At 35.8% G+C, this 25367-nt stretch overlaps 1 protein-coding gene across 6 annotated transcripts in view; it reads left to right on the forward strand.

Moving 5' to 3' along the window:
- RAPGEF6 (Rap guanine nucleotide exchange factor 6) overlaps nucleotides 1-25367 on the forward strand; it is a 202344-nt gene that overhangs the window by 44663 nt on the left and 132314 nt on the right. For all 6 annotated transcript variants that reach the window (XR_012069590.1, XR_012069596.1, XR_012069598.1 and 3 more), the window contains one exon: nucleotides 15806-15875. Coding sequence is in view for 2 of the 6 variants with exons in the window: in XM_006212844.4 (XP_006212906.1) it covers nucleotides 15806-15875 (70 nt within the window). In the remaining 4 variants the exon portion in view is untranslated. The remainder of the gene's footprint in view (nucleotides 1-15805; nucleotides 15876-25367) is intronic.

Below are 25367 nucleotides of genomic sequence, written 5' to 3' on the forward strand. Positions count from 1 at the left end.
CCATTGTATAAATAAACCACTTCTTTTTAATCCAGTCACTTGTTGATGGACATTTAGGCTGTTTCCATGTTTCGGCTATTGTAAATAGTGCTGCTATGAACATTGGGGTGCAGGTGTCATCCTGAAGTAGGGTTCCTTCTGGATACAAGCCCAGAAGTGGGATTCCTGGGTCATATGGTAAGTCTATTCCTAGTCTTTTGAGGAATCTCCACACTGTTTTCCATAGTGGCTGCACCAAACTGCATTCCCACCAGCAGTGTAGGAGGGTTCCCCTTTCTCCACAGCCTCTCCAGCATTTGTCATTTTTGGATTTTTGAATGACGGCCATTCTGACTGGTGTGAGGTGATACCTCATTGTAGTTTTGATTTGCATTTCTCTGATAATTAGTGATATTGAGCTTTTTTTCATGTGCCTTTTGATCATTTGTATGTCTTCCTTGGAGAATTGCTTGTTTAGGTCTTCTGCCCATTTTTGGATTGGGTTGTTTATTTTTTTCTTACTGAGTCGTATGAGCTGCTTATATATTCTGGAGATCAAGCCTTTGTCGGTTTCACTTGCAAAAATTTTCTCCCATTCCGTAGGTTTTCTTCTTGTTTTACTTCTGGTTTCCTTTGCTGTGCAGAAGCTTGTAAGTTTCATTAGGTCTCATTTGTTTATTCTTGCTTTTATTTCTTTTAGGAGAAAATTTTTGAAATATACATTTCAGATGTATGTCAGATAATGTTTTGCCTATGTTTTCCTCTAGGAGGTTTATTGTATCTTGTCTTATGTTTAAGTCTTTAATCCATTTTGAGTTGATTTTTGTATATGGTGTAAGGGTGTGTTCTAGCTTCATTGTTTTACATGCTGCTGTCCAGTTTTCCCAACACCATTTGCTGAAGAGACTGTCTTTATTCCATTGTATATTCTTGCCTCCTTTGTGGAAGATGAGTTGACCAAAAGTTTGTGGGTTCATTTCCGGGCTCTCTGTTCTGTTCCATTGGTCTATATGTCTGTTTTGGTATCCATACCATGCTGTCTTGATGACTGTAGCTCTATAGTATTGTCTGAAGTCTGGGAGAGTTATTCCTCCAGCCTCTTTCTTTCTCTTCAGTAATGCTTTGGCAATTCTACGTCTTTGATGGTTCCATATAAATTTTATCATCATTTGTTCTAGTTCTGTGAAATATGTCCTGGGTAATTGGATAGGGATTGCATTAAATCTGTAGATTGCCTTGGGCAGTGTGACCGTTTTAACAATATTGATTCTTCCAATCCAAGAGCATGGAATATCTTTCCATTTTTTAAAGTCTTCTTTAATTTCCTTCATCAATGGTTTATAGTTTTCTGTGTATAATTCCTTCACCTCCTTGGTTAGATTTATTCCCAGATATTTTATTACTTTGGGTGCTATTTTAAAGGGGATTGTTTCTTTACTTTCTTTTTCTGTTGATTTATCATTAGTGTAAAGAAAGGCAACTGATTTTTAAATGTTAATTTTGTAACTTGCTACCTTGCTGAATTCTTCAGTCAGCTCTAGAAACTTTTGTGTGGACCTTTTAGGGTTTTCTGTATATAGTAACATGTCATCAGCATATAATGACACTTTTACCTCTTCTTTTCCAATTTGGATCCCTTTTATTTCTTTCTCTTGCCTGACTGCTGTGGCTAAGACTTCCAGGACTATGTTGAATAGGAGTGGTGATAGTGGGCATCCTTGTCTTGTCACAGATTTTAGTGGGAAGCTTTTGAGTTTTTCACCGTTGAGTACTATGCTGGCTGTAGGTTTGTCATATATAGCTTTTATTATGTTGAGATATGTTCCCTCTATACCCACTTTGGCGAGAGTTTTTATCATAAATGGGTGTTGAATTTTATCAAATGCTTTTTCTGCATCGATTGAGATGATCATGTGGTTTTTGTCCTTTCTCTTGTTGATGTGATGTATTACATTGATTGATTTGCGTATGTTGAACCAGCCTTGTGTCCCTGGGATGAACCCCACTTGGTCATGATGTATAATCTTTTTTATGTGTTGTTGGATTCTATTTGCTAAAATTTTGGTGAGGATTTTGGCGTCTATGTTCATCAGTGATATTGGCCTATAATTCTCTTTTTTTGTAGTGTCTTTGCCTGGTTTTGGTATCAGGGTGATGGTGGCTTCATAGAATGAGTTTGGGAGTATTCCCTCCTTTTCAATCATCTGGAAGAGTTTGAGAAGGACTGGTATGAGTTCTTCTTTGTATGTTTGGTAGAATTCCCCGGTGAAGCCGTCCGGTCCTGGACTTTTATTTGTAGGGAGGTTTTTAATTGCTATTTCTATTTCCTTTCTAGTGATCGGATTGTTCAAGTGTTCAGTTTCTTCTTGATTCAGTTTTGGTGGACAGTATGTTTCCAGAAACTTGTCCATCTCCTCTAGGTTATCCAGTTTGGTTCCATATAGTTTTTCATAATATTCTCGTATGATATTCTGTATTTCTATTTTGTTTGTTGTAATTTCTCCATTTTCCTTTCTTATTTTGCTAATTTGTGCTCTCTCTTTTTTCTTCTTTGAGTTTGGCCAGAGGTTTGTCGATTTAGTTTACTTTTTCAAAAAACCAGCTTTTGGTTTGGTTGATTTTTTCTATGGTCTTGTTAATCTCTATTGTATTTAATTCCTCTCTGATCTTTATTATTTCCTTCCTTCTGCTGCTTTTTGGGGCTTTTTGTTCTTCTTTTTCCAATTGATTCAGGTGCTGGGTTAACTTGTTTATTTGAGATTGTTCTTCTGTTTTGAGGAAGGCCTGTATCGCTATAAACTTCCCTCTTAGCACTGCCTTTGCTGTGTCCCATAGGTTTTGAGTGGTTGTGCTTTCATTATCATTTATCTCAAGGTATTTTTTAATTTCAGCTTTGATTTCCTCATTGACCCATTGTTTTTTCAATAACATATTATTTAATCTCCATGCTTTCCTTTTTTTCTCCTTTGTTTCTCTGTTGTTGATTTCCAGTTTCATGGCATTGTGGTCAGTAAAGATGCTTGAGATAATGTCTATCTTCTTAAAATTGTTGAGGTTTCTTTTGTGTCCAAGTTACATGATCGATCCTGGAAAATGTTCCATGTGCATTTGAAAAGAATGTATATTCTATTTTTGGGGGGTGTAATGCTCTGAAAATATCCACCAAATCTAGTTTTTCTATTGTAGTATTTAATTTCTCTGTTGCCTTGTTTATTTTCTGTCTGGAAGATGTGTCTAGTGGTGTTAATGCAGTGTTAAAATCTCCAACTATGATTGTATTCCCATCAATATCCCCCTTTATCTCTGTTAGTAATTCTTGTATGTACTTAGGTGCTCCTATATTGGGTGCATATATATTAACGAGTGTAATGTCTTCATCTTGTATCACTCCTTTAATCATTATAAAATGTCCCTCTTTATCTTTCTTTATGGCCTTTGTTTTAAAGTCTATTTTGTCTGAAATCAGTACTGCAACACCTGCTTGTTTGGCTTTTCCATTTGCATGGATTATCCTTTTCCATCCTTTCACTCTCAATCTATATGTGCCCTTCTCCCTAAAGTGGGTCTCTTGTATGCAGCATATTGAAGGTTCTTGCTTTATTATCCAGTCTGCCACTCTATGTCTTTTAACTGGACCATTTAAACCATTAACATTTACAGTAATTAATGATAGATGTGTGTTTATTGCCATTTTGAACTTATCTTTGCAGTTGAATTGGTGTATCCTCTTTGTTCCTTTCTTCTTCCTTTTGTGGTTTGGTAATTTTCCTTTGCATTATCATGGATTTTATTTAATTTTTGTAACTCCCTTGTAAATTTTTGGCTTGTGGTTACCCTTTTTTGTAAATCTATTAACCCATTACTATAACTGTTTTTATGAAACTGATAGTAACATGATCTCAAACCCATCCTACTGTTAAAAAAATTTTAAAAAAGAAAGAAAAAAATATTCTATATTTCCCTGCCTCCCTCTCCCACTCTCAGTGATTTGTATGTCTTCTTTTATAATTTTGTGTTTTCTGTATTTGTAACTCATGAGTTATCACCTTTCCAGTTGTGAGTTTCTCATTTCTGTAGCATCCTGCTGCTTTTCTATTTAGAATAGCCCTTTCAATATTTCTTTTAGCATGGGTTTAGTGTTGCTAAACTCCTGCAGCTTTTTTTTGTCTGTGAAACTCTTTATTTCTCCTTCTATCCTAAAGGATAGCCTTGCTGGATAAAGTATCCTAGGCTGCATCTTTTTTTCATTCAGGGTTTTGAATATATCTTGCCACTCCCTTCTGGCCTGTAGTGTCTTTGTAGAGAAATCAGCTGAGAGCCTTATGGGGGTCCCCTTGTAACTTACTCTTTGCTTTTCTCTTGCTGCCTTTAGAATCATTTCTTTATCCTTGACTCTGGCCATCTTGATTATGATATGTCTTGGTGTGGGTCTATTTGGGTTCTTCCTGTTTGGGACCCTCTGAACTTCCTGTACTTGGATATCTGATTCCTTCTTTAAGTTTGGGAAGTTTTCAGTCATGATTTCTTCAAAAATCTTTTCAACCCCCTTTGATCTTTCTTCCCGTTCTGGGACCCCTATTATGCGAAGATTGGGACGTTTTATATTATCCCATAGGTCCCTTATGCTATTTTCATTATTTTTTATTTGCTTATCTTGTAGTTCTTCTGAATGGGTGCTTTCTATTGCCCTGTCTTCTAGATCACTAATTCGTTCCTCTGCATTGTCTAGTCGGCTTTGCACAGCTATTAGATCATTCCTCATCTCTGTCAATGAGTTTACCCATTCTACTTGGCTCTTCTTTATAGCTTTAATTTCGTTTTTGACATATGTTATATCTCTAGACACTGTCTCTTTTAATTCCTTCAGCAGTTTGATCACTCCTTTTTTGAAATCTTGATCTAGTAGGCTATCCATGTCTATTTCATTGATCTTTCAGGGGATTTCTCTTGTTCTTTTAATTGGGAAAGGTTTCTCTGCTTCTTCATCTTGCTGATACATCTCTGGCACTGTGGTTTATGGAGTATCAGTTGTCTATTTTGGACCTTAAGGATTTTATCTATCTAATGCCTATTTAGGAATAGAACTTACGAAAAAAAGAAAAAAAATAGAGAGAGAGAAAGAATCTTAAAAGAAGGGAAAAAGAGGGTTTGAAAACAGTGTATAATGAATAATAGAAGAGCGAGTTGAAGCAGAGTATTAATCGGGTTGAGACATCCTTTTAAAACCTTTAAAAAAAAGGGGGGGGAGATGAATAGATGTATTTGAAACCTGTGTCTAATCAATAACAGGACATCAAAACCCAAGAGAAATAGAAATGAATTAAGAAGTAAAAATTAAGAGAGTAATAGAAAATAGAACAGGTAAAAACAGATTTAAAAAAAAAAGGGGGGATGGGGGTGTTGTCGGTGTTCTCCTGGAGTCTGTGTGCTTTTAATGTGAAGTCTTTCTGTCTTCATCCTGTTTTGGAAGCTCAGCTTGCTGTTTTCAGAGGCCCTCCATTGGCGCCCTCTTCTGTGCTGCTCCCAGCACCTGTCGGCAAGCAGATCGCGCCTCCTCCTAACACGGGGTCAGGTGCAGCTCTCCTCTGCTGTGGGCGGGCGGGTCACTGCCCCTCCGGATGCCGCAGTCAGATGTTGCAGACTGGCCAGGCGGGAGGGCGGGTCGTGCCCTCTCCCAGCACCTTGGTCAGGGGCTGTGTTCCTGCCTGAAAGGCGGGGGGCCACTCTCCCTCTACCTGCGACGGTAGCTCCGCTGCTCTGTGCGGCTGCGCGCTCCGCCCTGGTTGGCGCTCCGCAGGTGGGCTCGGGGAGGACTAAGGGACAGCCTTGTCCCTGCTCGGGCCAAAGCTCATCTCCTTGTTTTTCTTTGTGGAGCAAGTTCTCTGAGGGACCAGGATGGAAGGATCCTATCTGCCCCGGGCTGTAGGCCAGTCTCAGTCTAGCCTTTGAGGCTCCTAAGCCCTTTGGTGCGGATGCAGGTTTCGCCCCCGCCCCCGCCTGGGTGCTAAGCGCCGGAGGATATGGCGGCTTTGCCTGAGCCCCGCCTCTCTTCCCCCCGAAAAGTTTCCGCGGGTTTTCAGAGTTGGGGGTATGCACCCATCCCCCGAGAGCACATCAACCTTACTGTTTTATGGAGGGCCCAGATTGTTCAGCCCTGTGCACCCACAGCCACGGCGCGCAGCCCCTTGTGTTACCCCTGGGCTGCCTCCCTGCCGCTGCCCCCGTCCTCCGCCCGGCTTGTGCAGCCTGGCCCTGCCCGCTGCTGCCGCCCCGCGTCTCAGGCTGGGTGTCGGGGGGACCCTCTGTGCCCGTTTAACTTAGTTCTGTCAGTCAAGGGATGCTCTGTATAGATCCGAGCCTCGGAGGCTCCCCCTCCGTCCCGCTGGCCTCTCAGTTGGAGAGGGGAGACCTGGCGAGCGAGCGCCAGTCCTCCTTTGCTGCTCCCTCCCCCGGGTCCTGCGCTGCTGTGACTTTTGTTGTTTCTTTTTTCCTTTTCTCCTACCAGATTTTGGGCGTCTTTATCTTTTGAAGAGGGCGATGTTCTGTAGGAGTTACACAGGTGCTCCGGTTGGCTGAGTGGGTCTGTGGATGTGGGTCTTGGTGTATTTGTGGGAGAGGGTGAGCTGCGAGCGCCCTTCTACTCCGCCATCTTCTCCTGTCCGATCATCATTCTACGTAACCCAGAAAGAGAGAAAAATACCATATGGTACCACTCATGTGTGGAATCTCAAAATTTTTATAGAGAACTCTATGACTTCACCTACAAAACAGAAACAGATCCGCATAGTAAACAATCTTACGGTTACGGGGAAAGGAGGTGGGAAGGAATAAATCTGGGAGTTTCAGATTTACAGATGTTAGCCACTGTATATAAAAACAGATTTAAAAAAAGTTTCCTCTGTGTAGCACAGGGAACTCTGTTCAATATCTTGTAGTAACCTTTAGTGAAAAAATGAAAATGAATATATGTATGTATATGCATGACTGGGACATTATGCTGTGCAACAGAAATTGACAGATTATAATTGACTGTACTTAAAAAAAAAGTACCATCAACTGCTTTGATCTGATACATAATGTTTTTCAGATTTAAAACATTGTTCTCCAAGGTAGAGCATATTCTAGGCCATAAAACAACTCTCAACAAATTAAAAAGGGCTGAGGTCATACACAGTTTGTCCTCTGAGGATATTGGAATTGAAGTATAAATACTAGAGCAAAATGTGGGAATTTAAACAATACTTTTGTAAGTGACCTGTAGATCAAGGAAGAGTCACAACAGAAATTAGAAAATATTTTGCACATTATAACTGTACATCAATAAAAAATAATAAAAAAATTCTGTAATTAATGAAAATGAACATACATCATAATGATGGGATTCAACTGAAGGACCTTAGAGGGAAATTTATAGCACATTTTTGAGAAAAGAATGACCTCAATTCATTCATATTAAATTTCCATCTGAAGAATAAGCATAACAAAGTAAACCAAAGCAAACAAAATTTGAGTGGAAATCCATGAAATAAAAAACAGAAAAACAATAGAGGAAAATCAGTGAAATGAAAAGTTCTTTGAAAAGATCAACAAAATTGTTAGACCTTGAGTTAGAATGACCAGTTATAAAAGAGAAGACAGAAAGTATCAAAATCAGGCATGAAAGAGAGGGTGTAACTATCCTAAAAGTATAAATAGAGAACTTTATAAGGCAGTTTTTAACAAAAATTGGACAAGTCTTAAAAAGACATACATAACTGTAAATACACTCAAAAAGAAATAGAAACTTTAAACAGACTTATAAAAAGTAAATAATAATTATATGTATTTCCCCAAAGAAATGCCTAGGCCCAGATGGCCTTACTGCGAAATGTTTAAATTTAATGAAGCATTACTACATATCCTATGTAAACTCTTCTGGAAAACATAAGAGGGAATATTTTCATCCTCTTTTATGAGTATAGTATTACTCTGGTAATCTAGTATTATTACACAGACAAAAACATCACAGTAAGACTACAGATTGTTATCTCGTGAACTTACGTGCAAAAATTATTAAGAAAATAACAGCAAACCAAACTCAGGAGTATATTAACAGTATTAGACATGTGAGCAAGTTGGGGTTATCATAGGAAAGCAAAGAGGTTTACCATCCATAAGTTGGTTAATGGAGTATATTGTATTAGTAAGAGAAAGGGCAAAAAACACATGGTCCTTTCAGTAAACACAGAGAAAAATGTTGACAAAAATGCAAAACCTGTTCATGAAAAAAATTTAAAAATACTAGATATATGGAAGGAAACTTCCTAACCCTTATCTAGGACATGTATAATAATTCTGTTGCTGTGAGAATTTTATTTTCTTTTTTTAATTTATATCTCTGATCCATTTTGAATTAATTTTTGTTCATGGTGTTACACTAAGATCTTACTTTCTTTTCCTGTATGGATACCTGGTTGTTTCATAACTATATAGAAAAGAATATCTGCCCCCCCCCAAATTCCCTGGGCACTTTTGTCAAAAATCAGTTGAACATATTTGTATGGGTCAGATTTTGTTCTGTGTCCTGTTTCATTGATCTGTAAGTTAATCTCATGCCATACTGTCTTTTTTTTTAATTGAAGTATAGTCAGTTTACAATATTCTGTCAATTTCTAGACTACAGCATAATAGTTCAGTCATACATATACATACATATATTCATTTTCATATTCTTTTTTTATTATAGATTATTACAAGATACTGAGTATAGTTCCCTGTGCTATACAGTATAAACTTGTTTATCTATTTTATATATATAGTATTATCTGCAAATCTCGAATTCCCAGTTTATCTATACTTACCCCTTCCCCCTCCCTCAGTAACCGTAAGTTTGTTTTCCATGTCTGTGAGTCTGTTTCTGTTTTGTAAATAAGTTCATTTGTCTTTTTTTTTTAGATTCCACATATAAGCAATATCATATATTTCTTTCTCTTTCTGGCTTACTTCACTTTGAGTGGTAATCTCTGGGTCCATCCATGTTGCTGCCAATGTCATTATTTTATTATTTTTTATGACTGAGTAGTAGTCCATTGTATAAATATACCACAACTTCTTTATCCAGTCATCTGTCAATGGACATTTAGGTTGTTTCCATGTCTTGCTATTGAAAATAGTGTTGCTATGAACATTGGGGTGCATTTGTCTTTTCAAATTAGAGTTCCCTCTGGATATATGCCCAGGTGTGGGATTGCTGGATCATATGGTAAGTCTATTTTTAGTCTTTGGAGGAATCTCCATACTGTTTTCCATAATGGCTGCACCAAACTACATTCCCACCAGCAGTGTAGGAGAGTTCCCTTTTCTCTACTTCCTCTCCAGCATTTATTATTTGTGGACTTTTGAATGATGGCCATTCTGACTGGTGTGAGATGATACTTCATTGTAGTTTTGATGTGCATTTCTCTTATAATTAGTGATATTCAGCATTTTTTCATGCGCCTGTTGGCCATTTGTAGTCTTTTTTGGAGAATTTCTTGTTTAGGTCTTCTGCCCATTTTTCGATTTTGAGTTTATTTTTCTGTATGGTGTGAGGGAGTATTCTAACTTCATTGTTTTACATGCAGCTGTCCAGTTTTTCCAATACCATTTTCTAAAGAGAGTGTTTTTTCTCCATTGTATATTCTTGCCTCCTTTGTTGAAGATTAATTGACCATAGGTGTGTAGGTTTATTTCTGGGCTCTCTATTCTGTTCCATTGGTCCATATGTCTGTTTTTGTACCAATACCATGCTGTTTTGATTACTGTAGCTCTGTAGTAGTCTCTGAAGTCTGGGAGGATTATTCCTCCAGCTTCATTCTTTTTTCTTCAGTATTGCTTTGGCAGTCTGGGTCTTTGTTTTTTTTGTTTTTGTTTTTTTTTTTTAACATTTTTTATTGAGTAATAATGATCTTACAATGTTGCATCAAATTCAAGTGTAGAGCACAATTTTTCAGTCATACATGAACATACATATATTCATTGTCACATTTTTTTTTCTCTGTGAGCTACCACAAGATCTTGTATATATTTCCCTGTGCTATACAGTATAATCTTGTTTATCTATTCTAGATTTTAAAATCCCAATCTGTCTCTTTCCACCCTCCGCTCCCTTGGCAACCACAAGTTTGTATTCTATGTCTATGAGTCTGTTTCTGTTTTGTATTTATGTTCTTTTTTTGTTTTTTTGTTTTTTTTTAGATTCCATATATGAGTGATCTTGTATGATATTTTTCTTTCTCTTGCTGGCTTACTTCATTTAGAATGACATTCTCCAGGAACATCCACGTTGCTGCAAATGGCGTTATGTTGTCGGTTTCTGTGGTTGAATAGTATTCCATAGTATAAATATACCACTTCTTTATCTAGTCATCTATCGATGGACATTTAGGCTGTTTCCATGTCTTGGCTATTGTAAATAGTGCTGCTGTGAACATTGGAGGTGCAGGTGTCATTTTGTACTAGGGTTCCTTCTGGGTATATGCCCAGGAGTGGGATTCCTGGGTCACATGGTAAGTCTGTTCCTACTCTTGAGGAATCTCCATACTGTTTTCCACAGTGGCTTTCCTTGCTTCCCTCTCCAACTCTTTAATGATTTAGATGTCTTCTTTTACAGTTTTGTGTTTATTCTATTTGGAATTCATGGTAGTTATCACCTTTACAGTTATGATTTCTCATTTTTGTAGCATCCTGCTTCTTTTCTATTTAGAGTAGACCTGTCAATATTTCTTTTAGCATAGGTGTAGTGTTGCTAAACTCTTAGTTTTTGCTTGTCTGTGAAATTCTTTATCTCTCCTTCTATTCTAAAGGATAGCCTTGCTGGATAGAGTATCCTAGGCTGCATATTTTTTTCATTCAGGACTTTGAATATATCTTGCCACTCCCTTCTGGCCTGTAATGTTTGTGTAGAGAAATCAGCTGAGAGCCTTATGGGGATTCCCTTGTAACTCACTCTTTGCTTTTCTCTTGCTGCCTCTAGGATCATTTCTTTCTCCTTAATGGTGGCCATCCTGATTATAATATGTCTTGGTGTGGGTCTGTTTGGGTTCTTCCTATGTTTGGATATCTGATTCCTTCTTTAAGTTTGGGAAGTTTTCAGTCATGATTTCTTCAAATACCTTTTCAATCCCCTTTATTTTTTCTTCCCCTTCTGGAACCCCTATTATGCATAGATTGGCATGCTTTATATTATCCCATAGGTCCCTTATATTGTTTTCATTGTTTTTTATTTGTTTATCTCTCGGCTGTTCTGATTGGGTGCTTTGTGCTGTCCTGTCTCCTAGGTCACTTATTCATTCCTCTGCGCTATCTAGCTTGGTTTGTACAGCCTTTAGGTCAGCTCTCATCTCAGCAAATGAGTTTTCCAATTTTAATTGGCTCCTCTTTGTAGCTTAAATTTTGTTTTTGACATCTGTCTCTAAACAGAATCTCTTTTAGTTCCTTCAGTACTTTTATCACTCCTTTTTTGAAATCTTGATCTAGTAGACTATTAATGTCTGTTTCATTGATCGTTCTTTCAGGGGATTTCTCTTGTTCTTTACTTGGGAGTGGTTCCTCTGCTTCTTCATCTTGCGCATATCTCTCTGGCACTGTGTCTTATGGAATATCAGTTATCTACTGTGGTTCTTAAGGAGTTTATTTATTTATCTATGTAAAGTGTAGTGGAAATAAAACTAAAAAAAGAGAGAATTTTAAATTAGAGAAAAAAAGATTTGAAAACAGAGTATAATCAGTAACAGAAGAACAAGTTGAAGCAAAATAAAAGTCAAGTTTAGATTTATTTTAATAACCTTAAAAGAGGAAAAAAGAAAGAAAAATATTTGAAAACTGAGTATAATCAATAAGAGGAGAACAACCAAGACAAATAAAAATGAAATTGAGGTGAATTTTAAAAAATAATGAAAATATCTTAAAAGGAAAATTTTAAAGGGATTAAACATAGAGACATGTAGAATTGTTTAAAAAGTAAAAATTTTAAAAAGTAAAAGAAAATAGAACAGAGAAAAAAATGAAGAAAAAAAGTGAATGTGCTCCTGTGGAGACTCTGCACTCTTAATGATTTTCTCAAGAGGTCTTTCTTAACTATGGCTGGTTGTCACGTCTTATTTTACTTTGATTAGGAGTGTGGCCATTGACCTGATAGTCAGAGCCTGCCCTTGTTATTGAATGGGACCTCCTTTTTGTTTTGTGGTTGTCGCGGTTCCTGTCCTTTCCCTGCTGCGTGAACTTAGCTTGCTGCTTCCAGAGGCCCTCCGGTGGCGCCCTTTGTCTTTGCTGCTCCCAATGCCGGTTGGCAAGCAGATCGTGCCCCCTTCCAGCACTGCAGTCAGGTGCTGCACTCCTGCTTGGTAGGCGGGCAGGCCACTCCCCCTCCTGGCGCTGGTTGCTCCCCTGCTCTGTGCAGCTCCTTGCTGCACCTAGGGTCTGTGCTCCATAGGCGGGCTCGAGGAAAATGGCGGAACAGCTCCTGCCTGTGCCAGAACTCAGCTCCTTGTTCCTTTGTCTTAGAAGCACAAGTTCTCAGAGGCACCAGGGCAGAACGAACCTGTCTGTCTGGGGCTGTAAACAAGTCTCTCCTTTGAGGCTGCTAAGCCCCTAGGTACGGGTTCCGGTTTTTGCCCGGCCCCCACCTGGATGCTAAGCACTGGTGGATATGGTGGCTATGGCTGAGCCCCGCCTCCCTTCTGAGAACTTTTTTCTGGGGGTTTCTTGAGATAGATGCAATGGCACCCTTCCTCTCAGGGCACACCAGCCCTGTTGCCTTTTTTTTTTTCCTTTCTCCGTATTTTATGGAGGACCCAGGTTGTTCTGTTCTGTATGCCCTCCCAGCCATGGCGCACAGCACCCTGCATTCCCCTGGGGTTGCCTCTTTGCAGCCTGCCCCAGTCCTCCACCCTCGGGCAGCGTGTCTTGTCCCACTCCTGCTGCTTTGCCTCTAGGGCTGGAAATTGCGGAGACCCTCTGTGCCCATTTTACTTAGTTCTGTTGGTCAAGGGCTATTCTGTACAGATCCGAGCCTTTCAGTTTCCCTCTCCATTGGAGAGGGGGAGACCCCCACTAGGTCTTTATTTTTTTTTTAATAGCTTCTGTTTCTCTATTGTGTTCATATTTATCTCTACTTTCTTGAACATACAGAGCATGGCTGTTTCTGTGTTCATCTGTTGATTCCTTTACTGTTGACAGTTCTCAGTCTGTTCCTATTCATTGGTTTTTCCCTTGGTTCTGGATCATTATTTAGCTTTTTGCATACTTGTTTTTTGGTTTTGTTTTACTGGACATTGGACATGGAATATTTATTTATTTATTTATTTATTTATATATCTCTGTTTAGTTTTTTGGTTTTTTGTTTGGTTTGGTTTTTTAGTAAATTATAGTCAGTTATAACATGTCAGTTTCTGGTATACAACATAATGTTGCAGTCAGACATAGATATACCTATAGTTGTTTTCATGTTCTTTTTCATTAGAGGTTATTACAAGATACTGAATATAGTTCTGTATACTATACAGAAGAAATTTTTTTAATCTATTTTTGTGTATAGTAGTTAATATTTACAAATCTCATTCTCCCAGATTTATATCTTCCCATCCCGTTTCCTCCGGTAACTAAGATTGTTCACTGTGTCTCCTAATCTTTTTCTCTTTTGTACACAAGTTCATTAGTGTATTCTTTTTTCTTTTTTACATTCCACATATGAATGATATCATATGGTAGTTTTCTTTCTGTTTATGGTTTACTTCATTTACAGTGACATTCTCCACATCCATTTGTGTTGCTGCAAATGATTTTTTATGGCTGAATAGTATTCCATTATATAAATATACTATAGCTTCTTTATCCAGTCACTTGTTGATGGACATTTAGGTTGCTTCCGTGTCTTGGCTATTGTATGTGATGCTTCTGTGTACATTGGGGTTCAAGACATGCAACTTTTATGTTGCTGGGATCCAGCTTTTGTTGTATGTCTTTAGTGTACTCTTAGGCTTTCTTCTGACATGCATATTAGCTAATTGGAATCTGTTTATTCACTTGAGTTTTTATTATTTGTTTAAGCAAGTCCAGCACTTCCTTAGTGTAGGGCTAATTTATCACATTACAAATGAAATATGTATCTGAAAATCCCTCCCAGTGTTCTGTGTCTAACATGGTCTTTCCACTCTGGCTTGTAGTTGGTTTTTTCTCTTGTGTTCATAGTGTTCACCCGAAGATCACCAGAGCACATATGTGTACTCATGCATGCACTCTCACGCACATTCCTGTTTCTCTGTCTCTCTTCCTCTCTCTCTGCTGCTCCCTTCTTTCACATAACCTGCCCTATAAGTTTTAAAGATCTCTCCCCCATCACCCATACCCCAAAACTTCTGTCTCTTCAGTTGTGATTGGCCAGGTCTCTTAGGCTTCTATTTTCTTGCATTGTGGCTTACAGATTGCCTGTAGGTAATAAAATAGAGATATCGTAGTGATCATCTTAGTTTTTTGGTTCCACCTCTTAGGGATCACATCCCTGTGTTGCTTGCTTTCCAGTGTCTTGAAACTACTGTTTAATATGTTTTGTGTGATTTTTCAGTTCTTTCAAGTAGGAGACTAAATCTAGTCCTTGTTATTTCATCTTGAGTGAAAGCAAACTTTCACAAGTTTCCTTTTAATTGTTCTATGTATTAGAAGAGGTAAGAATTTCTTTAGAGAAGTAAAACCAAAAAATAGTCTCCTGATTAAGAAAAAATGGAAGTGATTTTTTTGTTACATTCAGAAGCAATTTTGTTGGATTCTGAGTAGGATTTTACTATAACCTTATACTTTATAGATAATTGACTTTTTTATAATATTGAGCTTTTTCATGAAAGTGTGTGCTATGTTGCTTCTTTTATAAAGAACCCGTCAGTAAAATTGTATTGTTGTCTTTTATAAATGAGTTTCTTATTTCTTTATTTAGTTTATTTTTTGGTATTTTACATTTTGCTTGCAATATTGGTGTTTTTATATTTGATTATTTTTGTAATAATACTTTATTTGTGTATTTTATAATTGGCCATGGTACTTAATTTTCATTTTGTAACATTTTAGATTGCATTCATAATTTTTCATGTGCATTGTGCATATTAAGTATGTTAATCTTTTGTCTCTAATATAATTAAATATTTTTCTGTTCCCCCACCTTTTTAAAAATCCATTTTATCTTTCAAAATGAAAACATCAGTGTTTTCCTACATGAAAAAGTGCTTTCTTTTTTGATTTGCTCAGAGATCTTTCTCCTGGATGACATAAAAATGTTCAAATTTTCCTTTGGTACTGCTGCAGTTTTAGTTTTTTCCAAAGAGCTAGTGAATGGCTCCAGCACTATTTTTACAAAACAAATCACTTCTGTATTTTACTGCAGTTTAAAAATATATTCAAATGTAAATATTTTTTAAGTTTTAAAAATACCTGTTATCTAATACCACTTTCAGAATATTTACTTTTATAAAATATTCCATAATTGTGGCTTCACTCTTTATTAGGTGTGATTTTACTTTAATTCAACACATATTGATAGATGTTCAAAATTTGAGGTTGGGCAGATATCTTTTATAATCAATTTTAGAGACTGGTTAAAGGCAGAATTTGAAAAATAATTGTCATACAGCTGTATTGAAACCACTTATATCTGGGCAAGTAAAAGGAAAATTGTTGTTTTAAGAATATCTTATTAATGTAAGTGATAGGATCAGAATTTCTTGGTTAACGTCTAGATTTTGGGGGTTCATTTTTTTTCCTACGTTGATGTATTTTATTTATAACCTGTGCTAAAGAAATTATTTTTCTGTTTTTATAGTTTTGGTAAGCAGTTTGGAGGAAAAAGAGGATGTGATTGTCTTGTATTAGAGCCTTCAGAAATGATTGTGGTAAGAACTTTAAAGAATGCTGAATTGTTTTTTGATATGCTTTAGTTTCAACTTTAAACTTAGCAAGCTTTTAAACATTCAAGGAGGTTCCATTACTATGACTTTTTAAGTACTTAACTAAGTAGCATCAAACCGTATATCAAGTTTGATGTATTTTCTTCTACTTTAAATTTTTTTCTGATGCTCTAGAGAATTTGAAACACGACGTAGTTAAATATAAAATGTTGCAAATTTAGTAATTTCTTTTACTGTTTCTACCAGAAATTTTAAATAAGAATTTTGAAAGAAAACTCTGATTTTCCTATTCAAATTAGTTAATAATCTTTGAGCATTCATATTCCATGCCCTGTACTTGAGGGAGAGAAATGAACAAAAGAGACACAGTATATCCAACTAAGAAATGATTTAGTTCTGAATAATTTTACTTTAAGAGTATGTTTAAGGAATAATTCTTTACTTATTTCTAAGAAAGCTAGGTAGTTGATATAACTTTAGAAAATCGGACTTTTTTTTTTCCGTAGCATCAGAAGAATCCAGAACACACTCCCTTTTTACCTTGGTCTCAAATGACCTTACTTAAAAACACCGGATACTCAATGGATTCTTTGTCCTGATAGCATCTCATGTATGATTAGATTTAAACTGTTGAGAAGTAAGATGAAATTCTTAATGAAGCATTTTAATATCGGGACTTAAAACAACCACTTCTCCTTGCATGATGTCAAAGTCAGGTTGACATCTTCTTTGGGCAGGAAAAAAAAAAGTACTTACTGTTTTCTTTTCCCCGAACTGGGTCATGTATGTTATCATGAACTCTGTATCCTAAATTTCATGTAAACAAGTGGATTTTAAGCTCCTAAAAGGCAAAGATTATGTCTTACTCTATTTGTGTCTTCTGTAACATTACATAGTGCTCCCTGCATAGTAAGTATTTGGTAAATGTTGCTTGAATTCAAGTTTGTTCAGTGTTTGCATTGTTTTATCATTAAGTGTTGGTACACATGGCATATCTCTTCAGGCCTCAGAACGCATTTTTAAATAAATGCATTGAGGGACATGGCAAGAAAACTGTCTCAGGCAATACTGTTTTCTCATTTATTTATTAGTTGAAGTATTTTATATTTCTCATACTTTATGGGCAAAGAATAGTGCTTTTACTGCAGTGTTCTCATATACCCTTGAACAACATAGGTTTGAACTGCTTAGTCCACTTATATGCAGATATTTTTCAGTAGCAAATACTACAGTACTACACAGTCTGTGGTTGGTTGAACCATGGATGCGAGGGGTGGACTATAAGTTATATGTGGATTAAGCTCTGACCTTCTTCGAGGGTCAGATATACGTTGTTTTTTTTGTTTGTTTTGTAATATTGTAGTAAAATACACTTAGGTTGATATTTACTATATTAGCCATGTTTTAAATGTACAATTTGTTGATATTTTATAAATGTATGCTCCTTGTAACATACCTCTGTATCAAAATATAAAACATTTCCATCACTCACCTTAAAAAGTAAGGAAATATTCAGAGAATTATAGGGACCTTGCAGAGGGACAGAGGAGCCAGGTCGAAGAGACTCCCATTGGCCAAATCTGGGACGATTTAAGACTCCAAATAAAAATGTTTAGGAACTGATGATACCCCTCCTGTATAAGATAAGAATTTATAAGTCCTAGTAATATGAATGAATGAAAAGGGAAAGTTCTTCCTGACAGCCACATGTCAACTCTGAAGTCCAGAAGGAGTGATTAAGTTAGAAGATAAATAATGAATGCTAAAACTTGTGACTAATGTTTACTGAGAAACAGAATGCTTGCATAGTCCCATGGTATCTCCCCACAAATCACTTATGAAGGGAAAAATTACCAAATTTCTGATGGGAAACATAGTGGATACGACTGTAACAAAAATCATGGGTACCACCGTCAATATAGGCACAAACTGATATCATAGTACTCCAGATATGATGTACTGAGGAGCACAAAACATCATCTCTGAGATATATTCCTGCCAGAAATGAATGCCTGAAACTAATCATTAAGAAATGACAAGCCAAATAGAAGACATTCTACACATTGACTGGCCTATACTCTTTAGATATCCCAAAGTCAAGAGACATCACAGAAACACTGTGGAACTGTTCCATATTACAGGAGAAAAACAGTTATAACTAAATAGAGTGCTTGATATTGCATTAAATTTTGGAGGCAGGAGAAGAGCATAGCTGTAAAGACGTTGGCATAATTGATAAAATTTGAACATAGACTATGGATTAGCTAATACTGAAATTTCTGATTTTGATCACTGTACTGGTATTTATGTAAGACAAAGTCTTTGTCTTTCGAAAGTACATGTTGGCATATTTTAGAGTCAAGAATTGTCTCTTCAGTTTATACCCAAATGTTTCAAAAAGGAGAATATGTGTATATAAAAAATTTTAAGTCACACACAAAAAATCCACGTCAAGTATGTGTATTTATGATTGGTAATCTTTCAATTCCAAAACTATTGTATTGATGATCAGCATAGTTAAAAATGCTTTATGAGTTACAGGAGAAAATAATCCAAATAACTTTAAGATTTTTACTTGAAATTTCTGAAGGATTTTATTTTCATTCCACCATATTGATGATTCTTAATTTTTTTTTGTAGTTTTTATTATTACTGTATCCTTTGAACTACAAAATTGTACTGAACATTTTTGTATCAGTACAGAGCTTGGATACCTCAGTGTATTTTTTAGGTAAAATAATTTAGAATTCATAAAAATGCTTGATCAAAGTATACTTATATTTACAAGTAACATGTTTACTATTTTGGTAAGTTCTGTCAATTGGTTTTACTTTGTATGTATTTATACAAATTTGAGTAACTGCACTGGTGATTGGGAATGCCTGTTTCTGAATACCTTCCTGATAACCAGTTAGGTTAATCATCTTACTCTGACATGTTTTAAGGAAATCTTGTTTTAACTTGTGCATATTCTCATATGCTTTATGAGGAATTTATTTTTCTTCTTATGATTTATATCTCTTGCCAATTTTCCTGCTTAGATTATTCTTTATTTGTTCATTAGAACTTATTACTAGATAAATGAGCCCTTTTGTTCATAAGAAGCTGTTTATTATTTTTTCATTTTATATGTAAAGTGAATTTTGTGTCAGTAATAATTTTTTTTAATCTATTGTTTTTTTTTTCCTCTTAGAATGTTTTGGTTTGGGGACATGCTTATTAGAAACACCTTCCGCATGACAAGATTATTGAACTTTTAAAACCTGTATAACTTAATACAGTTTTATAAGTTCATTGTTTAATTAAACTTTTTAATCTCACTTTTTCTGGGTAGCTGGAGACAACGATAACCACTTAACTATCTGTCTCCCAATCTTGCCCCTAAAAACAGTGCAAAACTACAAAGAGAGTATATGAAATCTATACACAAACTATGCTCGCAGCATAACTTGAAGACAGTGGATGCTCAAACTTGAAAATAATTGTAAATAAAAAGAAAGAAACCAGTTCCCAGCATGTTCTCTCTCATACGCCATCTCTACTCCCAGCCTTCAGCAAGGTTTTGTGGTGACCAAAGGCCAACCAAACAGATCCATAGAAAACATAGAAGAAAGCCAGCAAATAGACCTAAGGTTGACCTGCACTGCCAGAAAGACTAACTTCACACTAAGTTTAAAATTAAATATGTGTGTCTGTATATGTATGGTAGATCAGAACAGGGACTACAGAGAAGTTATTTAAAATTATGAGCTATTTGCAGAAATAGTCTTCCAAAGACATAGCTTCAGGGTTAAGACAAAAGTTAAAAAAGAAACAATCTCCTTTTGGCCTTTAAGTCGTGAAGAAGAAGCACACGGTTAAGTTTTAGTTTCCTGAAAGACAAAATGAACACAGAATCAGAGTCTTAAAACCCCTTCTCCCACTAGCAAAACAAAAAAAAGTATTCTAAAGTATCTGGACTTCAAAGTATTCGACAAAAGAAGTGCTGTAAACTGGGAATCTTGTAAGACATCCTAATACCACAAAATGGTAAAAAGGGAAGCTTGATAAATCCATATATAGCTATTATAAAATATAAGAAAATGAGAATTATTACATGTCAACTGATTCCTCCTCACCCTAGAAAAACAACCATGTAGATGAAAACTGTGGTCACATCCAGACTGAATTAAACATACTCAATCAAGCAATTGAAGATAATAAAAAAGGAAAGTGTAGAAGCAGAAATTCAAAAACCCAAGAAAAGAAAATGATAAAAAAAAAGGAGTAAAAAGAGTATGAGCTTAGTAAAGAAGTGGAAAAACAAAAAAATTATTTAGAAACAAATTATAAGGTGCCCTAGGGAGAATAGACTCAAATGAAAATTTAATAAGATGCATTGAAGAGAGGCAGGAGAAGAATCAAGTGAATGAAAATGACACAAATAATGAAGTAAAAGCCTCAGAGATTCTGTGTTACTTATTTGAAAGTTGCTAAGAGAGGAGGTCTTAAACCTTCTCACTACAAAAAAATGAGGTGATAATTATTGTGATGTGATGGAGGTGTTAGCTAAAGTTGTGGGTGGTAATCATTTTGTAATATGTAAATATATCAATACTGTGGTACACTTTAAACTTACACAGTGTTGTATATCAGTCTCAAAGCTGGAAAAAAGTGTCAGAGAAAATAGTGGAAATTAAAGACAGGTAACGGAGAAATTGTATTCATAATTCTAGGGTCCCAAGAAAGAAAAATCAGTGAAAAAGAACTAATATTTAAAGCTATATTCGAAGAAAGTTCTTCAGAAATTGTAAATGATTTGCATCTGCACATTAAAAGACTCCACTGAATCCTGGCGAAATTAGCCCAGAAAGATCATCTCTAAGACATTTCCTAGAAAAACTGTAAGATTTCAAAGACAGAAAAGCCTCATGCTTCCAAGTGAAAACATCACATAACTTCCAAAGGTGAAAGAATTGCACTGGTTCAAACATTTAAAAATGCACTGAGACAACCAAAGCAAGGCAACAGTGGAGCAGCACTTAAAAAAAAAAAAAAGAAAAGAAAACTCAAAGAAAGAAAGTATGAACCAAGGATTTTATATTCAGCCATACTCTTTCATATCACAATTGTGGAGAAAGAGTTTTCAGTGTATAAGAATTTAGGGATTTATATATATACCCTTGAGCTATTTTTTTAAGATATCTACTAGAGGAAATTTTATCCATTTGAGCAATGACTGAGAAAACCTCAGTAAAAGAAATTATAATGAGCATTTAAAATATATGGATGTAAAATAGAGTTACCATATATTCCAGCAATTCCACTCTTGGGCATACATCTGAAGAAGACGAAAACTCTAGTTCAAGGAGATACATACCGCCTAGTGTTCATAGCAGCACTGTTTACAATAGCCAAGACATAGAAACAGCCTAAATACTCATTTACAGAAGAATGGATAAAGAAGATGTGGTATGTATACACACACTTGCGCATGTGCACGTGTGTGTGCGCGCACACACACACAATGGAATCATTATAAAAATGAGAATATATTTTGAACTGAATGAAGATGACATACCGAAATGTGTGAAATTCACCTTAAACCTTTCTTACTGAGCAATTTAAGCCTTAATGTTGTAAAGATGAAAGGCTGTAAGCAGGCCTGCTCTTTTTCTGGTAGGAAACATGACTTCATCCTTCAAGATTGCTTGCTATAAACACAGCTCTGAGAAATGACCCAGTTAATGAGTGGTTAGGACTTCGCCTTCTTGACAAACCCAGCAAAATATGTAGAAGCACAAGAGGCCCAAGGAAGTTTGTCTTTTCCCAACAGATAGTAAAAGGGAAATAATAAGATAGATGGACAGTAACAGTATGGCAAGGGTGTAGAGAAAGTAAAGTCCTCATACATTGCTGGAGGTATATAAAATGATGCAGCCATTTTGGAGAACTGTTTGACAGTTGTTCAAACAGTTAAAAATATAATTACCATATGATCCATCAGTTCCACTCCTAAGTATATATTCAGGAGAACTGAAAATTGTTGCCCATATAAAATCTTTTTTTTAAGTGTACATATGTGTACTGTCATTGTTTCTAAGAACAGATTAGAGCTTTAGCTTTTTAAACTTACATAGTTATCAAAGGAATAAAACCAACCACAGAATGGGAATCAACAGAATGCGGTAATCCAATCATAAAGGACAGTCAGTTGTGCTTACATACCTTCAAGAAATCAGTCATCTAAGTTATAAATAATAAGTAGTTCATTTGTGCCCTTATTTTTTTAATTTAATTTAATTTTTTAGATTCCACATATAAGTGATGTCATACGGCATTTTTCTTTCTCTATCCGAGAATACTACACTTAGAATGATGATCTTCAGGGTCATCCATGTTGCTGCAAATGGCATTATTTTATTCTTTTTTATGACTTGGTAGTGTTCCATTGTAAATATGTGCCACATCTTCTTTATCCAGTCATCTGTTGATGAACATTTGGGTTGTTTCCCTTTCTTGGCTACTGTAAATAGTGCTGCTGTAAATGAACATTGGGGTGCATGTGTCTTTTTGAATTTTATTTTTACTCTGGGTTTAGGCCCAGGAGTGGAATTGATGGGTCACATGTTAAGTCTACTTTCAGTTTTTTAAGGAACCTCCATGCTGTCTTCCATAGTGGCTGCACCAATCTACACTCCTACCAACAGTGTAGAAGAGTTCCCTTTTCTCCACACTCTTTCCAGCATCTATCATTTGTAGGTTTTTCAGTGATGGCCATCCTGGCTGGTGTGGGGTGATGTCTCATTGTAGTTTTGATCTGCATTTCTCTGACAATTAGCAGTGCTAAACATTTTTTCATGTGCCTATTGACCATTTGTGTGTCTTCATTGGAGAATTGCTTGTTTAGGTCTTCTGCCCATTTTTGGATTGGATTGCTTGTGTGTTTGATATTAAGCTGTATGAGCTGTTTGTATATTTTGGAAATAATCCCTTTTCAGCTGCATCATTTGCAAATATTTTCCTCCCATTTTGTAGGTTGTCTTTTCATTTTGTTGATGGTATCCTTAGCTGTGCAAAAGCTTTTAAGTTTAATTAGATCCCATTTGTTTATTTTTGCTTTTATTTCCATTACTCCAGTAGTTGGTTTAAAATATATATTGCTGTGATTTGTGTCTGCGAGTGTTCTGCCTATATCTTCCTCTAGGAGTTTTATAGTATCTGGCTTTACATTTAAGTCTTTAATCCATTTTGAGTTTATTTTTATACATGGTATTTGAGAATGTTCTGATTTCATTCTTTTACATACAGCTGTCCAGTTTTTTCCAGCACCACTTATTGAAGAGACTATCTTTTCTCCATTGTATGTTCTTGCCTCCTTAGTCATAGATTAATTGACCATAAGTGCGTGAGATTATTTCTGGAATTTCTATCCTGTTCTGTTGATCTCTGTGTTTGTTGTTGTGCCAACACCATACTGTTTTGATTACTGTAGCTTTGTAGTATAGTCTGAAGTCAGGGAGTATGATTCCCCCAGCTATGTTCTTCTTTTTCAAGTCTGTTCTGGCTGTTCGGGCCAGCTCTTCTGACAAGTCTACTTAAAAATAACTGAAGTTAATAAGTAACAAAGCTTATAAAAGTTTAATACTGTTGACTGTATCCAAATGTAATTGCTGTTGTCCAGTATTTTAGTTCTACTTTTTTATCCCACAAATTTTGCCTTATTGTATTGTTTTATGCAATCATTATTTGTGGAGATTCAACTATGTATTTAGCATTTCTTTGCTTTTAATTCTTTTTATTGAAGGGGGAGGAGGGCATCAGGTTTATTTTATGTATTTATTTACTTTTAGAGGCAATATTGAGGATGGAACCCAAGACCTTAGGCATACTAAGCATGTACTCTACCACTTGAGCTATACTCTCCCTGCTTCTAATTCTTTCTTACATTGAGACCTTAGTTACAGGAACATTTGTGTTAAATGTGAGGCATACCCTTTAAAACATTCTTTAATAAAGGGGTTTTGTTGGTAAACATTTAAGCTGGATGTCTTGTTTATTTCGTTTTTTTTTTTCCTGAAAATAACTTTATTTCACTTTATTCTTAAGGATTGTTTTTCTGTGAATGCGATTTTAGGAGAAAAATCGTTCCCCCACCTCCCCCCCAGCAGTCAGTACATTCTGTTTTCTGGCATGCATTGTTTTTGAGAAGTCATTTTTTTTAAATTGAAGTATAGTTAATTACAGTGTGTCAATTTCTGGTGTACAGCACAACATTCCAGTTATTCATATACATACATATATTTGTTTTCATATTCTTTTCATTAAAGGTTATTACAAGATACTGAATATATAGTTCCCTGTGCTATACAGAAGTCATTTATTTAGTTGCTCTTCCTTTATTAGCTAATCTATATTTTCCTTCTGGCTGCATTGAAAGTCTTATGTTTTGTTTTCTGTGTAAATTTGTAGTTGCGGTTTTTAATTATCCTGCTTTGGATTTGTTGGCTTTTTTTTTAAAATAAAAAATTCTCAGTCATTTTCTCTCTGGACGTTGTCTTTGTTCTTCTTTCTACTGCTGTCACCATCTTGAGCTTAGTTTAAGTAGATGTTCAGTATTTTCAGCCTATTCTCTGTATTCCTTAAGATTTCTTATTTTTCATCTCATCCTCACTTTGTGCTGCTTACTATATTATTTTTTGACTCTGTCTTCCCAGTTCACTAATTTTATTTTTAGTTACATCTTCATATACCATTTAATTCCTTCATTTTTCTTTTTTTACTCTTTGCTCTCATTTTGGATAATTTCTGTTGGCCTATGTTTAAGCTCATTGATTCTTAAATCAGTTGAATGAAGTCTACTGATGAGCTTATCAAAGGCATTCTTCATCATCAGTACCATGTGTTTGTTTCTAACATTTTCATTTTACTCTAATGTTTTCCTTGTGTTTGCTTAAACTCTCTGTCTATTCATATTGTCCACTTTTTCCACTGATCCTTTACCATATTAATTACAGTTAATTTACATTCTCTGATATTTCCAGCATCTGGATCATCTCTTAGTTTTCAGTGGCTGCTGTGTTGATTCCTTTGTCTCTTGGCAGTGTTTTTTTTCTTTTAACCTTTTAAAATTTTTATGTGAATCATTATTTTGGATTTAATGCTAGATACTCTGTGTAGGGCAAAGGGTAGATAGCGTTTAGGCCTGGAGATGAACACATCTCTTCTTCTGCTAGAGTTGAGCGAGGTTTGGATTTTTTTGTTATGGTTACCTTCATTGCACCAGGGGGGTTTCAAATTCCTCTAGTGTTACTTTGTAGTTTGGGGTCGGACTGTTTTGGGGGAAGATTTTTCTAAGTGTTCCTGCTCTGCTCTCAGTTTTAGTCCTTCTTTCTGCCCTTGTGTTTTAGACAGGATATATCTCCCATGTTCTTATCCCTCTTCGAAATACAGATTGTTATTTCTTGTTACTCATTGCTTGCTAGTCTGTTAGTGAGG

This window comes from Vicugna pacos, chromosome 3, assembly GCF_048564905.1.
Source record: "Vicugna pacos chromosome 3, VicPac4, whole genome shotgun sequence".
NCBI lineage: Eukaryota > Metazoa > Chordata > Mammalia > Artiodactyla > Camelidae > Vicugna > Vicugna pacos.